The sequence below is a fragment of the Pangasianodon hypophthalmus genome, chromosome 5 (genome assembly GCF_027358585.1).
Source record: "Pangasianodon hypophthalmus isolate fPanHyp1 chromosome 5, fPanHyp1.pri, whole genome shotgun sequence".
NCBI classification, from domain to species: Eukaryota; Metazoa; Chordata; class Actinopteri; order Siluriformes; family Pangasiidae; genus Pangasianodon; species Pangasianodon hypophthalmus.
The window spans coordinates 29315502-29333250 of NC_069714.1; the positions used below are offsets into that span (position 1 = coordinate 29315502).

Genomic DNA, 17749 nt, shown 5'->3' on the forward strand with positions numbered 1-17749 from the left:
CACCATACACCTGCCTGAGAAACCCAAAGAGGGTAAACCAGAATCAGAATCACTTTTATTGCCAAGTACAGTGGATTTACATGTACAAGGAATTTGTTTTGGTGCACTGGTGCTTAGTAATAACAGTAAACTACTTGAAATGAAAATAATATTAATAAGGTAAATGAATATAAAAATAAAAATATACAAATTTAGGAAAATAAAAATAGAGACATTAACTTACATTAGTGCAGGATGTGCAGAAGTGGGCGAGTGCAAATGCTCACAGTCTGAAGCAGGAAGGTGCAATATAGCAGTCTGAGTTGTGTGTGTTAATGTAACGCATATGAAAAAAAGCAAAGTGTGGTTTTTCCTTAATGTCCGTGGAGGCGGATAAGAGACCACGGTGGGTCCTGGGTATTGTTGATGAGGCCAAACCAAGAATACTCAACCTTTCCAAATATTTCATAACACAGTAGCTTTAGGCCTTAAAGCAAACACAAAATAAGAAATATTGAAAACAACCCATTTATAACACTCAGAATTAAATCCTTTTAAAGTTTTGTGAACTCATATGCAAATCGAGTTCAAAAACCACGCCCCCAATTTACTGTACTATCGGTTCAAGTAAACATTACTTCTTCTTTTCTCTAGTTTTGTGAGCACTTGCAAAATATAATTCAATTTAACCCAGTAAAGTAAGTAAACTGTACATATTTGGTTTTAGACGCATATTTACGTGAATTAATTTAATACGAAACTTAAAGCAATTAAGTAATTCAAATAATTTTTTTGTGTAAAAAATCACAAATTTGTTTTTGTCATATTTACTGAACCACTGAATCTTTTTTTTTTTTTTTTTTAATTTGTGACAATATTTGTAATAATGTGATGTTTACACCAGAAACTACAATTCCCAGAATACGGCGCGTCCTACAAACACGGCCGCCTAGGACTACAACATCCAATCACCACAGACTCTCTCACGTTCACCTGATTACTGATCACACACACACACACTCACACACACACACACACACACACACACCTGGACTAATTACAATCACAATTACACTAACAGTATGAAAGGAGTCACACTCCATGCACTCACTGTGATGTAGAGTACAGTGCAAAAGTCTTGGCACCCCCCCCCCCCCCCCCCCCCTTTTTTTTTTAGCACAAACTCTGTTATAGATGTTTATTTTCTGACTTCTACATTATTGATTCAGTACAAAAACATTTTAGATTCCAAACATTAGTTTTCCAGCACAAACTGAAATGTTACAGAAAAATGTTTGTATGTCAGTAAAGAAAGCAGCAGATTCCATAAGAGACACTTTGCAGATAAAAACATAATGAAGGCTGCTGGGTTTCGCTGCAGAAATAAGAAGCGAGTCGACAGTCAAAGTCTCCAGAAGAACTGTGGCTGCTTCTGCAAGATGCTCAGTAACACTTCCAGCTCATTTCCTTAGAAAACTGCACACACTGCACCTCAGATACTGCTTTTATTTTAAAGCGAAGGATCGTCACACCAAATATTGACTTTGTTTCATTTATTACTGTTTACTGCCCTTTATTGTATACAGTAATATTGTATTTACTTTATAGTACTTTATAATATTTTTTGGTAGGCATCTTTGCTCTACAGCATTTCTTTGCATGTGTCTAAGACTTCTGCACAGTACTGTATACACTCTGTGTCTTTTGTACCAGTCGATACCAAGCCTTCTCTCATTGATTGATTGTCTTTCTGTTTTTCTCGTTTGCTCTTGTTCCTGTTGTTTGTTCATCACCTGAATCTTGACTCTGCCCTGGATTACAGCACATCTCTGTTTCATTTGCTGCTTTTAATAAAACATTGAACACCTGCACTTGCATCCATACCTGCATTGTGATATAATACAAGACATTTAGGACATTAGCTCTAGAAAAAAAAAGCTGTATAGCTTTAATATGTGTCATATGATGTTATTTTGTAAATCTTACAGTATATTTATCAATGGAAGTCAGGATTCTGGTGTTCAATAAAGAGTTTGGAAGCAGCTAACCAGTTAACAACGTCCAGAGTTAATTAGAGATTTATAATGGCTGATTAAATTAAAATTGAAGTATGTGTCTTGTTCATTAGGCTGTTACTGTACATTGCTTTGAATGTTAAAGTTAGTTTAATGTTCTGGATCCTCAAGATGTAAGAAATTTCTTCAAATGTATGTACCAGATGTCCTTGAGATTGATTGTGATATTGCTAAACACCTTCTTTTCTTACGTTATGACTGAACTGTTTTACATATTGAACAGGTTTTTGTGTACTTGCGCAATACAGTGATGTAACATAAATTAAACTTTGTAACAACACTCCCCTGTTAATATACTGTATACTTTATCTTTAACTGCAGTTAAAAACAGTCAGACATGACACCCAGATAAAAAACCCTGTAATACTAACATTCACTATCTCTAAACTGTGTAATTTGAGTGTAATATGAGCGCAATGTTACACAAACACTTAATTTAATAGAGAATGGAAACACTGAGTCTTTTGTTCAGAGAAAAGTCCGGATCGTTCACGTTTAATATCCAGGAAGTAAACAGAGTTAATTACGTTTTAATGAAGTTAATATGAACTTTACAACATACTTCAGATAAACAGCATTTTCAGGAAGTATTTCATTTACGTCTATTTGTTCAAGTCACCTTCTGTTTAAATGCGATTCTTTCAGATAAAAAGATATGATCACACACACACACACACACACACACACACACACACACACAACATCAACAACATCATACTTATTAACAACAACTTTTCAACATTTTATCTTTAATAAAGCTCCACTGTTTGGTAACATCAATTCATCAACATAGTTATTCTTTACATTTCCATAATTATGAGGTGATTTTTTTTAGCTATCAATTAAAATTTCATAGTTATTAAAGAAAGTTTCCATAGTTATCAAGTCCATTTATATTTATATTTATTATATTTATCAAAGAAATGTTGTATAAGTATATTTATAAGTATCAATAATTATCATAGTTATCATGTACATTTCTACAGAGACCAAAGAAACAGAAGTAAATGTTCAGTTTTTTATTTAAATGTTTACGTCATTATCAAGTTTTCATAGTTTATAGTTCACACGAAGCATACGCAGCTTTTAACGTTATTCTTGAGGGGTTTGATTTTAACATCCTCACAGGACTGGAGTGTTCATGTAAACGTTTTATAAATCGTTTTTGTGTTTTCATGTGGAAATATTTTGTAAAATAAAATGCTGTCGAACATCAGACGTCCTCAACCAGCACGTAGTTTGTGTAAAAAAATGTGCCGTCATTTTTTTTTTTTCAATGTTTGAGGACAACGTGTCAGTGTTTTTCTCCATTCAACCCTGAAAAACATCCCAGAGTGCACTGTTTTTCCATAAACTCAATGTAGAGCTGATTATTTTTGATGTATTATCTTTCAATACACACACAATGTAATGACCCACATCACGCACTATTGAAAAAGTTTTTAATAAGTCAGCCAGTGGAATAAAGGCTGAGATGAAACGTAGCAATGAGTCTTTTATATGAGAGTAAAAAGGTGACATTTCCACCCACACGTAACTGTAAACTGATCCGAATCACGACTTGGCCAGGGAAAGCAAACACACCACCCACTTCAGCCTTTTCATCATGAACCTACTGCAAATTTAACAGCTTTTCGCTAAGCAAAAAAGAGAGAAAAAGGACTGTGACGTCAAGGAACATTGTTATCAAAGAATACACACGTTGTCTAAAAAGGTTGAGCAATTTTTTAGGTTTTTTTGGATAAAAATATTGTTTTTCTCAGTAAAGATAAAGAACATAGTCAGCCTGTGTTTATAGAAAAACAACGCTAAGTATCCGGGTGACTGACAGTCAATAATGGCAAACATGAAGAAAAATGAGTTTCTACACACCTACATACACACACACACACACACAGACACACTGTGGATGCCCTCAACATACTTCATGATGGAAAATTTTGTCACACACACACACACACACACACACACACACAATACATGTAGTGATGGGCCGAAGGAGTCACATTACTGATTCTATTCAAACAAACTGAATTGAACTATTTTGATTCGTTTAACTCACCATTCAGGGCGTACAGAAAACAAACACCACACAACACACACACACACAAAAACACACAACACACACACACACACACACACACACACACACGTGTAATAACAGGCCAAAGAAGACACATTATTAATAACTGAATTGAATCTTTTTAATTTGTTTGAATCACAGTTCAGGACAGAGTCCATAAATATTTTATTGGCTACCGAAGCATGTAAACAAACCACACACACACACACACACACACACACACACACACACACACACAAAATACATGTAGTGATTGGACAAATGAGTCACATTACTGATTCTATTCTTTCAAACAAACCGATTTGAACTTTCAGGTTTGAACTGAACAATCTGAGGATGCTAGGAAGTTAATAGTTAACTGTAGGCTAACTGTTATAATGTGTAACCGGAAACCACTAGTCAGGTTTGTTAGCAAGCTAGCAAACATTAGGCTAACTAGTATCGTGTGTAGTATAGCGTGTAGAGCAGTAGGCAGGTTCGCGAGCACTCCCAGATTGGTGATATGGTATGAAATTTGTAGGGAAAATAAAAAGCATGTGGTGCTGAGAAACAGAAATGCTTTCCCTGATCGTCACTGCTGTGAAAGCTAACAGACACACACGGCTGCATTCACACTGAATTGTTAGCATGTTCGTCAGAGATAGAGTGGATTTTAGGTGAAACGGATGTAATTTGTGTTATAATGTGATACACTCAGTGTGTGGTGTTAAGGCTAAAGTGCTAAAGCTTAAAATAAAAACAAACTGTACTGTCAAAAGGTTCGTGAACATTTCCTAATGGATGACGGAGTGTAACGTTACACACACCTTGTTCTCATTGGCTAATTTATACATGTGAAGATTTTCACCAATATGAATGAATTTATTCCTGTAGCAGATTCCTGATTAACTGTTCATAAGTATCCAAAACTGGTACGTCTGTTTATACGCACATTACACGTAATCCGATCCAAATGTCAACGTTAACGTTTCATCTGTGAGCCTGTGAGTCTGATCGGTGCATTCAGTCATTTTTAATTTTGTGTTTTTAAATTATTTCCATCTCAGTAAAACGTCATCCAGCAAGAAGACGAGTTTGTAACTGCAACAAACTCACGCAACATTTCATATCTGCATGACAAAACAACAAAAACCTACACATTATCCATCAGTACAGCAGATATACTCATCTTCTAATGTTAGTAATATTGAAAGTTATTGTTTAGGGATAACGGGATAAGAAATAAAGATTTATTCATCTTCTTTTAACTGAATTTTCTGCATCTTTGCAAACAGTAAACGTTCCTGAGGTCAATTTGTGACTTTGTATCTGCCGCAGAATGTTAATTTGACACCCACCGCATCTTACAATTATGTTAAATCAAATAAAAAAGCGTAACATGAATACAGACACACTCCGATTCCGAGAGCGAATGTAATCCGACACAAAGGTTTACGTGGCTTTTATTCTTCTGTTTAAAAGGTTATTAAAAGGATTGTCCATCTCATTCAATCAGGTTGAAATTTGATTCCATGTAGCCATTGAAATGAAAGATAGTGGTGTGTGTGTGTGTGTGTGTGTGTGATTGTGTTGTGTTTTATTTTTGGTTCCAGAAAAAGTCCTCATGAGCCTCACACATTGCACCACACTGCAGCTCACTAACGTACACTTCAGACATGAAGAGTTCAGATGCAATATCACACTTCACAAAAATACTGTACACATTTTATATTGCAATTTAAAAACACTGTAGTCATCGAGAAGCGACACTGAGGGGAAACTCGTTCTGATCGCTCCATCATGTGGGACAGTTCATAAATAAAGCGCAGCAGCATTTCAAGACTGATTAACACGTGAGAAGTAAAGAACAAGGCCACGGTTTTTTGGGTTCAGTCTGAGTATTATTATACAGGCGACTCCTGAATTACTGGCACGCATCAAGAGAATGGGTAAATATACATACTGTGTGTGTATATATATATATATATATATATATATATATATATATATATATATATATATATATATACACATACATATATATATATATATATATATATATATATATACAGTACTGTGCAAAAGTCTTCAGCACCCTATTTTTTAATTACAAACTTTGTTATAGATGTTTATTTTCTGACTTCTACATTATTGATTCAGTACAAAAACATTTTAGATTCCAAACATTAGTTTTCCAGCACAAAATGAAATGTTACAGAAAAATGTTTGTACGTCAGTAAAGAAAGCAGCAGATTCCATAAGAGACACTTTGCAGATAAAAACATAATGAAGGCTGCTGGGTTTCGCTGCAGAAATAAGAAGCGAGTCGACAGTCAAAGTCTCCAGAAGAACTGTGGCTGCTTCTGCAAGATGCTCAGTAACACTTCCAGCTCATTTCCTTAGAAAACTGCACACACTGAGAATACTATTTTTATTTTTTAAAGCAAAGAGTGGTCACATTAAATATTGACTTTGTTTCATTTATTACTGTTTACTGCTCTTTATAGTGTTTATTTTAATGTAGAAACATTTAATTTCATTATTTTTGAAGGCATCTTTGCTCTACAGCATTTCTTTACATGTGCCTAAGACTTTTGCACAGTACTGTATATATATATATATATATATATATATATATATATATATATATATTACACACAATAATTCAACTTCTCCACTCAGATATTACTTCAGTAACAATAGTAGATGTGGGAGTAAAAGAAATTAGGAGTAATACACAAAGTTTCCAGAGAAACAGGACATTTCCATGTGGATTTCCATGAACTTAATGTATGTTTGCAGTCATTATCTCTATCTATGACGCATTCAGAACCTCCTGGCAGAGGCAACCATGCTTTGGGATGAAATATACAGAGTGTATCTGTGTATTCGCTCTCAGAAACATATATAGCAAAATTAGTAACAAAATGATCATCCTTGTACACCAAAAAAAAAAACGTTTTAAAATTGCGCTCAGTCTCAGAAACTCAAATATCTCAAAAATCAAAAATCTTTCCATCGTGCATCGCTGTGTGAAGAAAATGAAAAAACACGAAATGGACAATCTGTCAAAATCTGATAGAAAATCTGTCAAAAAGTCTGATTTTTTTTTTTGCTCTCAAAAAGGAAGTGATATTTTATGTCTCTTGATGGCATCATGAATTCTGCTACTTTGATTTTTCAGCACAAAACAGCACCTGGTTGCCTCTGCCAGGAGGTTATGATTCGGCCATAGATGGATCTTGTAACAAGATAATAACTGCATCTAAATCAGCACAGAAATTGGAGCAACTGGGTGCCAATAATTTTTGAAAATACTGAAAAACAGGCACTAAAAAGTGAAAAAAAAAAAATCTTGTGTGTAAATAAAAGTATGCACTGTGCGCATGTGTGTGAGCTCGAAATATAACTCATTACAACGTGTTGTTAATTTGTGCTCATTTCTATGAAGGGTGCCAATAATTCCGGATATCATAAAACACTTTCTGGCTAAACACTGTACAGTAGAGAGCCACTGAACACTCAGCGTCTGTAGAGGCAGTCGTGCTTTCGCCTGTCTGTAATCGTGCTCCTGTAATGGCGCGGAGCTCAACGTGGCGCTGTAGAGGGTTTTATCAGCTCAGTAGATTATTTTCCAGTGTGTCGGCTGTTCACACTCTTTCTCCGCATCACCGCAGAAACGGTTGTAGGTGGTTTTAGGGTCAAAGCCCAGAATCTCCCTCTCCTCATGGATGCGGAAGGAGAAGGTTGAAACCGAGGTCCCGATGAAGTACCTGAGGAGCGAGAAAGAAAAGAAAGTTAACAATTAACACTCACTGACTCAGCAGGACACACTACACAATACACACTACACCTACACACTGCAAACAAAAAAACCTTGCATAACCGTTGCGTGAGCATTTTTTTGTGATATCAATCACAAATTGCTTGACGTGTCAGTTCCGGAAAGAAAAAAAAAAAAACATCATTCCAGAGGCACAGGTTTCACAAGCCACCAATTTATTAATCTTGTAAGAGAGTGTAAGGAATAAAACACTCCGTGTTGTGCTGTTTTAGGAAAATAATCAACAACCTGAGTGGTGCGATGAAGAGGAGTTACTGTTATCACACAGAAATGAATTATTTTCCAATAACGGCAATGTATTTTATTCGTTTTATACCACGATTACAATTTTGCATTTATTAAAGAATGATGTCATTTTTTATCCATTTATAGTTACATTTAACAACAATGAAACAAGTTCTCACTTATTTTATAGCAGCTATAAACAGTCGTTCCCTCACTCTTTTTTCTCTCTATTGAAGACAAAAAAAACCCACGCAGCTTGTCATGTGACTAAGAAACCACAAAGAAGCGTGAACTCCTCTGTCCTGAAGATGTCGGAAAACTTAAAGTTAAAGTTTAAAGTTAAAGAAAACTTAAAGCTTTAACTCTGACACTGGAGACTCCTTCCGGAAAATGTTAACTAAACGTGTCCTTACAGAAAACCTCACCGTATCAGTGATTACGCACGTGGATTATTTATCTGTTTATCTGTGAATCAGAAGTGAGAATTCATCAGCACTGTGGTATGAATGGACTGAAACACTTAGGGGTGTGCCGGCAGAGGAAAATAATCAGTGACAGGGTGGAGTGATGAGACCCGATCAGATCCTCAAAGTTCTTTTTACAGCTTTTTCATTTATTAAAGAATAACGACATACTTCTTATCCGTTTATGAACGTCTCTGAAACAAGTTCGTTTCTGTTCTCACTTACGTTATAGCAGCTACAAACAGTCGTTCCCTCATTTCTCTCTTTCGTGAAGTTAATAGTTAAAAAAAAAATAAAAATACGCAGCTTGTCATGGTACCGATCTCCTCTGACATCTAAACTTTCAGGTGATTTCAGGCTGTTTTTAAACAATTCTGCCCCTCTCCACTTTGACAGATGTTCACAGCTGGAACAATTTAATACTGTAAATTATGCTGAAGGTTATTGTGGTGTTGCTGCATCGAAAATCGGTGCAAGAAATTCAGGAAATCCGAGTGCTAAATGTCAGAGGTTGTGTTTGTCTATCTTTCACTAATCCTTGTCTTTATCTTTTTCAATGTCTTTGTCATGATTCATCCGCACTGAAAGTACGACACACAGAGACTCAAACACATCAGAGACCTGACTCTACCCATTCTAAAAAACATTCCATGAAATGAAACTGGTTTGTATAGATGTCTGGGTGTCTATAAAACTCACATCCTTCAGAGATCGCTGTCGATATACGAGCTTTAATGTTGCTAAACGTAAAAGCTCGTTAAACAACATTCATTGCTTGTCTAAATTATTTACAGTTATATTTATATATTTATATAATAAATACACTATATGGCCAAAAGTTTGTGGACACCTGACCATAACACTCATATGTGCTTGTTGAACATCTCGTTCCAGATTTATTCCCCCTGTGTTTGCTGTTATAATAAGCTCCACTCTTCTGGGAAGCTTTCCACTAGATGTTGGAGCGTGGCTGTGGGGATTTGTGTTCATTCAGCTACAAGAGCATTAGTGAGATCAGGCGCTGATGTTGGTGAGGAGGTCTGGGGTTCAGTCGGTGTTCCAGTTCATCCCAAAGGTGTTCAGTGGGGTTGAGGTCAGGGCTCTGTGCAGGACACTCGAGTTCTTCCACTCCAACCTTCACACACCATGTCTTCATGGAGCTCGCTTTGTGCACAGGGGCATTGTCATGCTGGAACAGGTTCGAGTCTCTTAGTTCCAGTGAAGGGAAATTGTAAAGTTTCAGCATACATAGACATTCTATACAATTGTGTGCTTCCAACTTTGTGGCAACAGTTTGGGGAAGAACCACATGTGGGTGTAACAAACAGTGGTGCACAAACTTTTGACCATAAAGTATATGTAATTTTAGTATTAATGTCTTAACATATTAACTCTCTCATCTTCATTTTGCTCTAAGAGTATACAAACTTTTGTACTCAACTACAGAATATACCAAAATATCAAAGGTGATACTTCGTATTGTAATATTTTATAAAATATCTTTGGCCTTACAAATGTCTGATCTTTGTAAATATGAAACCAAACAGGATTTTTGTTCCCGTCATTTTCTGTACACTGTAATTAAATCATTTTTTACCTTTTGCTTTTGTTCATGGAGAATATAAGGTGATTTATTATTGTAAGTCTGACTTATTATTTCTAGAAGGCTATAGAAGGCTGTGTTGAAAGTTTAGACTTTGTTTATTAAGCTTATTCTGCAGGTCTTATTCCAGATCATTCCTAAAGGCTTATAGGTGTGTTTTTTTTTCATGCCTGTAACTGAAACGCGTCCCACGCACCGAGCGACAAAGCAGCCTCACAGAAGAAAGGAATTTTTCTTCTCTAAAGCCTACAGTGGCTGTACAGAGGGACAGGTTTATTCAGTTCAGTCTGAAAAGACGTGACCTTTTCACTTACGCAATATAAAAACAAGCTTTAATAACAAGCTAACGAGTGTGGAGTTCTCACTGCTAACCGTCTGACTGCGACGTTACAGAAAAATCGACACGCAGCACCGCAAACCTCCGAGCTTTCTACCGATTTACGTTAACGCGCTGCGGGTTCTGTGTGAAATCCCAGGAATGTGCTGATCTGCGCCCACGGGGGTTACAGCCGAGGACGAGCAAAACAGCAAGAGAGAAAAAAGAATCAAGAGGGAGGAAAAAGCAGAAAGAAAAAGACAGGAAAAGAGCAAACAACAAAGCAAAATAATAAAGTTTAGAATTAAAGGGAAGAAAGAAAGAGAGAGGAATATATAAAGACAGACAGACAGAAAATGTGAAAGAGAAAAAGAGAGAGAAAATTAGCAGAAACAAAAAATAAATAAAAGATTGAAAAAGGACAGAGAGTTTTCAAGACAGGTAAAAAAGGAGATAGATAGATAGATAGATAGATAGATACTGAAAGAGAAAAAGGATAGAGTGCTTGGGTGAAAAGCAGAAAGAAAAGGGAAGAAGTAAAACTGCAAAAAAATAAATAGAAAGAAAGAAAGAAAGAAAGAAAGGAAGAAAGAAAAGAGAGAGATAGCAAGACAAAGAAAAAGGAGAGAGATAGAAAAGAATATGTAAGGATAGATAGACAGACAGAAGAAAGAAACAAAGAAAAAGAAAGAAAGAAAGAAAGAAAGAGAAAAGGAGAGCAGAAAGAAAGAAAGAGGTGTTAGACCGGGCGTGTGTGCAGATCCACTGGTCTATAATGGCGACTCCTCCGTCCTTCAGCAGCTCCAGCTCCTCTCGGCTCGGCTCGAACCGCAGCATCTCAGGCAGCAGCTTCTTCAGCTTGAGCAGCTCTGAAACACACACACACACACACACACACACACACACACACACACTGCTGTGAATAAGTATTCGCCCGCCTCGCGCTCCTCCACATTGAGTCAACACAAAAATCTACATTTTTTTATTTGCTTTTGTAGATCATAAAAAGTGAAAGAGAATAGTGAAATAAAACAGAGAAATAAAAAAAGGAAATATGACAAAGAATGAAGAGAAGGAGAAGGAGCAAAAAAAGAATAAAAAAGTAACAATGAGGAAAAGAAAGGATGAAAGAAACAAGAAAAAGAAAGTGAAGAGAAGGTGAGAAAAATACACTGAGGCGAAAAGAAAGCAAAGCAAAGAAATTAAATCAAGAAAATAAAACAAAAAGGGAATAAAAAGAATAAACAAGGAGAAAGAAACTGAGCAAGAGAATGTGAAAGAAATGCAATGAGCGGAAAAAAAAGAAAAGCTAGAAAAGGAAAAATTGAGAAAGACTGTGAGGGAAGTGGAAAGAAGAAGAAAAATGAAAACATAAAAGAGCAAAAAGGAAAGAAAGAGAGAAAGAAAGAAAGAAAGAACTGAGAATGAACAATCAATAAAATAAGAAAAGAAGAACATAAGCTGGACGTATAAAACTCTACAGCCCCCTGCTGGACGTATAAAACACTACAGCCCCCTGCTGGACGTATAAAACACTACAGCCCCCTGCTGGACGTATAAAACACCACTACAGCCCCCTGCTGGACGTATAAAACACCACTACAGCCCCCTGCTGGACGTATAAAACACCACTACAGCCCCCTGCTGGACGTATAAAACACCACTACAGCCCCCTGCTGGACATATAAAACACTACAGCCCCCTGCTGGACGTATAAAACACTACAGCCCCCTGCTGGACGTATAAAACACCACTACAGCCCCCTGCTGGACGTATAAAACGCTACAGCCCCCTGCTGGACGTATAAAACACCACTACAGCCCCCTGCTGGACGTATAAAACACCACCAGCCCCCTGCTGGACGTATAAAACACCACCAGCCCCCTGCTGGACATATAAAAAGCTACAGCCCCCTGCTGGACGTATAAAACGCTACAGCCCCCTGCTGGACGTATAAAACACTACAGCCCCCTGCTGGACGTATAAAACACCACTACAGCCCCCTGCTGGACGTATAAAACACCACTACAGCCCCCTGCTGGACGTATAAAACTCTACAGCTCCCTGTTGGATGTATAAAACTCTACAGCCCCCTGCTGGACGTATAAAACGCTACAGCCCCCCTGTTGAACGTATAAAACACCACTACAGCCCCCTGCTGGACGTGTAAAACGCTACAGCCCCCTGCTGGACGTATAAAACGCTACAGCCCCCCTGTTGAATGTATAAAACACCACCAGCCCCCTGCTGGACATATAAAACGCTACAGCCCCCCTGCTGGACGTATAAAACTCTACAGCCCCCTGCTGGACGTATAAAACGCTACAGCCCCCCTGCTGGACGTATAAAACACCACTACAGCCCCCTGCTGGACGTATAAAACACTACAGCCCCCTGCTGGACGTATAAAACACCACTACAGCCCCCCGCTGGACATATAAAACACCACTACAGCCCCCTGCTGGACGTATAAAACACCACCAGCCCCCTGCTGGACGTATAAAACACCACTACAGCCCCCCTGCTGGACGTATAAAACACCACTACAGCCCCCTGCTGGACGTATAAAACACCACTACAGCCCCCCGCTGGACGTATAAAACACCACCAGCCCCCTGCTGGACGTATAAAACACCACCAGCCCCCTGCTGGACATATAAAACACCACTACAGCCCCCCGCTGGATGTATAAAACACCACTACAGCCCCCCGCTGGATGTATAAAACACCACTACAGCCCCCTGCTGGACAGCGACTTTACCTTCATCATCAGCATCAGTAGCTATAAACACTTTCTCCAGCTTGTGTTTCTTCATGAGGCTGCGGATTTTCTTCACGGCCCCCTTCAGACTTGGTACGTCCTCACGATGACCCCAGATAAAGTCTTTCCTGCGCAGGTGCACGCCCAGGTATGGGCCTCCTTTAGCACTGCCCAACTTGGCCTGTCTCTCACATACACACACACACACACACACACACGTCATGGCTTTATTAAACCAGCTGCATTAGCTACAGAAATGTGGAAGTACTTTAGCGTGTAGAAATGCACAAGAAAAACCTTGTTATGAAAAATTGTAGGGTGTGTGCGCGCATGTGTGTGTGTATGTGTGTGTGTGTGTGTGTGTGAGTGTGTGTGTGTGTGATTCACCCTCATGCGTGTCCAGTCCTCGCTGTAGGGTGTGTGGTCCTGCTCATCAGTGGAATTGAGGTATTTTGCTCTAAATTGGTCCCCAAGAACACGCAGGTGTTTGGCGAACACCATACTGCGCCGAGTCTGAGGAACACACACACACACACACACATACACACACACACACAAACACATACACACACATACACACATACACACACACCTCAAAATGTGTTTTCATCCAGATCTTTTTGCAAAACCTACTCAGACTCATCCAGATCTCTGTATATTTGAAATGATGTAAAAGCTTTAATGTACTCACGTTCCAGTAATCTTTTCCTGCGTAATGATCATGGAGGACGGTTTCAGCTCTGTCTAACATCACTGAGCTGAACACACACACACACACACACACACACACACTTACAAATAAATCAATAACACCATCAAAAACAGTCGGAAAATACTGAAAAACAGATTATATACATATGACGTATGTCTATAGACCCCCTTCTGTGATGCACACACAACCTGGCTGCAAAAAGACCCGAGTATCCTAGCAACCTGACGCTACTTGGTTATAATCTGACTGAAGAATTTATTGGGAATTTTATTTTGGAATCAGATTGACGTACGTTAGCTAAAATGTTCTCCACGTATTATTATTATTATTATTATTATTATTATTATTATTATTATAGTGTAGAATATCACTAAAACACAGCGAGTGCTATACGGCTAAACTAACACTTTCCAATGCTGTAACTCTAGAAGATCGTTACGGCTAATTAGCGTCCTGTCAGCGGATAAATGATGCTAAGCGGCGGTCTAGCCTGACGTGATCGGACACACAGCACACACACACACATCTCACGGCAAGTCCGAGTGTTTATACGAGAGAAAAAACTGAAGGCTTACAAGTCTGTTGATGTTTGTTGTTTGAACATTCAAGGGAACAATTAAGACATAAATGTTTTTTACGATTACAGCCTCGAGGACGTCGTCATGGCACTGAAAGCTGATTTGCTGCCCAACCAGATGCCATAAACTCATTTGTTATATATCTAGCGCTAGCTAGCTAGCTTCATGATGTAGGTTTTAGGCGAGCTACGTAGGTTCGTTAAAGTAAATTAGGCATGTTAGCTAAGTAGTGAAGAAACCCTGTTAAATTCTTAATTAGTTCACTGATATGATCGTTAGCTACGTAGCTGAGATGAAGCGGACGCTGCGAAGACGGAGCTCCTCGGACCAGTTATCCCTGCTAACTGATTTGTGTTGCTAGTTTGTATAGTGTGCGGTAAAAATAAGGGATAAATTCATACAATTAATTTGGGTTTAATTTAATTTAAATGTATTTATTTCTGCTGCTTTGTGACAAGGTCCCTTGTTAAAAGTGCTATACAATTAAAATAAAATTGAATTGAATTAAATATGAACACTTTTCTGATTCTGACACACAACAGAACATTTTAGAAAACAAATCCTCACTCGCTGTTAAAAATCACTACAGTCTCCCGCTACGCTTCTGCAAACCAGGAAGTGATGCGTCTCCCTCAGAAGCCTAGACGCGAACTAGAAGCTGGCTTTGTGACGTGACTCACGTGGCCGTGACGTTCTCCAGGAGGTAAGGTGCTAGAACAGAGGCGTGTCCCTGAGCAGACAGACAGCTCACACTGAGAGCACGAGTCTCCTCATAACCCCAGAACCAGCCTCTAAAAGGAACCAGAGAGAACACACACACACACACACACACACACACACACACACATATATGCACACATACACACACACACACATATATGCACACACACACACACACACACACACACACAGAGACACACAGAGACACGCATAGAGACACACACACACATGCACACAGACATGCACACAGACATGCGCACACACACACACACACACACACACACACACACAGATACACACAGAGACACACACACACACGCACACACAGAGACACACAGATACACAAACACAGACATGCACACACACAGACATGCACACACAGACACAGAGACACACACACAGACACACACAGAATGGAGTTTGGTAGTTTGTTCTCAACCGTTTTATTTTTTTATTTTCATTTCATCACTTGTTTTTAATTTACAAACTGCATTTTATTATTTCTTTCTTATCTGATTCTTGTTTTTTACAAAGTTCATTTGTACATTTTCTGTTTTTATTTTATTATAGATTAAAATCTATTTTTTAAGATTTCTTCTGTTTTTATTTACTCTTATTATTATTGCTGGTGCTCATATTATCTCCCTACTCATGTTTTATTATTAAGGCTATTACTTTTATTTTTCATAATAATAATAATAATAATAATAATAATAACATCATGTTACCATTATAGTGCTATTACACTGAAGTTCCCCACACACACACGCACACACACACACACACACACACACACATCAGGAAATCATCACACACACACACACACACACGTGCAGTACCTGTAGTATCCTTGCTTGTCTTTATTGTACATGAGACGATCGATGCAGGGTCGCTCGTCCACCTTCTCCTCCCACGTTCCCTCTTTCCAGCCTTCTGCGTAGTTCTGCAGCACCAGCACCTGATCGATGAAGGGTCCGCCCGACTCTGGAGCCCCACACACACACACACACACACACACACACACACACACATGAACACAGCAGTAGTGATATCTGGGCTGTGAGCAGACGTCCGGAGCTGTTGGTCTTTACCTGCGATGAACTCTTCGTACTCGATGACAGGGATGTTGGCCTGCAGGCTGGAGATGCTGAAGAACTCCGCCCACGGGATCCGCACCTGGTGCACGTCGGGACTCTGCCAGTGGTACAGACGACCCCACGGGGGCAGAACCAGCACCCAGTCGCCCCGCTGCCTCAGCGTCTTCAGCAGGGACGCCATGCGGATGTACACATCCCTCCGCAGGTTAAAGCCCTCGGGAGGGTTCACGTCGTACAGCAGGTAGCTGCTCGTTACATCACAGGACACAAAAACAAACACTTTGATTAACGGTGTCCTACATTACCCACAATGCTGTGCTGGCAGATTTACATCATTTCTACCTATAGAGTGATGCAGCGGCGCTTTAGTCCTTTAGTCTGTCTAGATCTGTACACTCTGCTCAAACAGATCAGCTTCCAAAAGCTTCAACTTTCACGCCATCTCACAGATCGCTAACTGAGCCGAGTCGAGTCTCTGCTGTAACGCAGCTGCATTGCATTCTGGGAATCTGACTCCAGCGTTTGCACCAACGTCTCCGCTCCTTCTGCACTGGATTTCGAGTGAGAAAAGAAGCGCTTTCTCTGTTGCTTTTAGGAACTGTTATGTTCGAGGTTGCTGAAATGTTTCTTTCCTGTTAAACTCCATTGTAACTACAATAACAATAACAATGTCCCCCCAGTGACGTCAGAGAGGGACACAACTCTCAATAACTTCTCACAGGAATAATAAACTACAGCTCCAGCTAACAAATTAGCAGCAGACTCACTAAACTCATCACTAAATCTGGACAGAAACATGTTTACTGTGACACAGGGAGGAGTTTTACTTTAATATCTGTGTGTTTTACTTTAGTTTACATACCGCACGTCTCGCGCCGCCGCCGCCGCCGCTGATAAACCGGAACTTCCGGCTCGAAACGCGTCGCTTTCGGATCCGGAAACATCGAACCCAAGAATGCAAACAGCGGACAACACCAACACAACAACACAACAGTGAAAAGAAGCACAAAAACACGACGCCAGAGCGGATTTCTCCCTGCGGTCCGCCATTGCTTTAAGGCCACGCACTTCCGGGTAGACCGGAACGCGTCTGTGGTTGCCCGGCAACCGCCCTTTCACTTCCTGAAAGAGGGAAGGCGCGTCTGCTTGTTGCCTAGCAACCTCGCTGCTTCATTAACACACGTGGAAACACAGAAAAAACAAAATGTTTATTTTGATCTGAATAAAAGCTCTATGATTCATAAGCAATTTGAATTAAAGCACCAAAAGTATTGTATATAAATAATTAAATAAATAAATAAATAAATAAACTG

At 39.1% G+C, this 17749-nt stretch overlaps 1 protein-coding gene across 1 annotated transcript; it reads right to left on the reverse strand.

Annotated features, from left to right (window-relative positions):
• Positions 1-4417: 4417 nt before the first annotated feature.
• On the reverse strand, positions 4418-17519 carry pofut2 (protein O-fucosyltransferase 2). Its single transcript, XM_034304332.2, has 9 exons — positions 17299-17519; positions 16431-16681; positions 16179-16323; positions 15300-15410; positions 14021-14087; positions 13717-13842; positions 13330-13510; positions 11314-11437; positions 4418-7889 (listed from the first exon to the last, which is right to left on the reverse strand). The coding sequence occupies exons 1-9, from the start codon at positions 17484-17486 to the stop codon at positions 7736-7738; spliced, it is 1347 nt and encodes a 448-aa protein (XP_034160223.2). The 5' UTR covers positions 17487-17519; the 3' UTR covers positions 4418-7735.
• Positions 17520-17749: the final 230 nt, after the last annotated feature.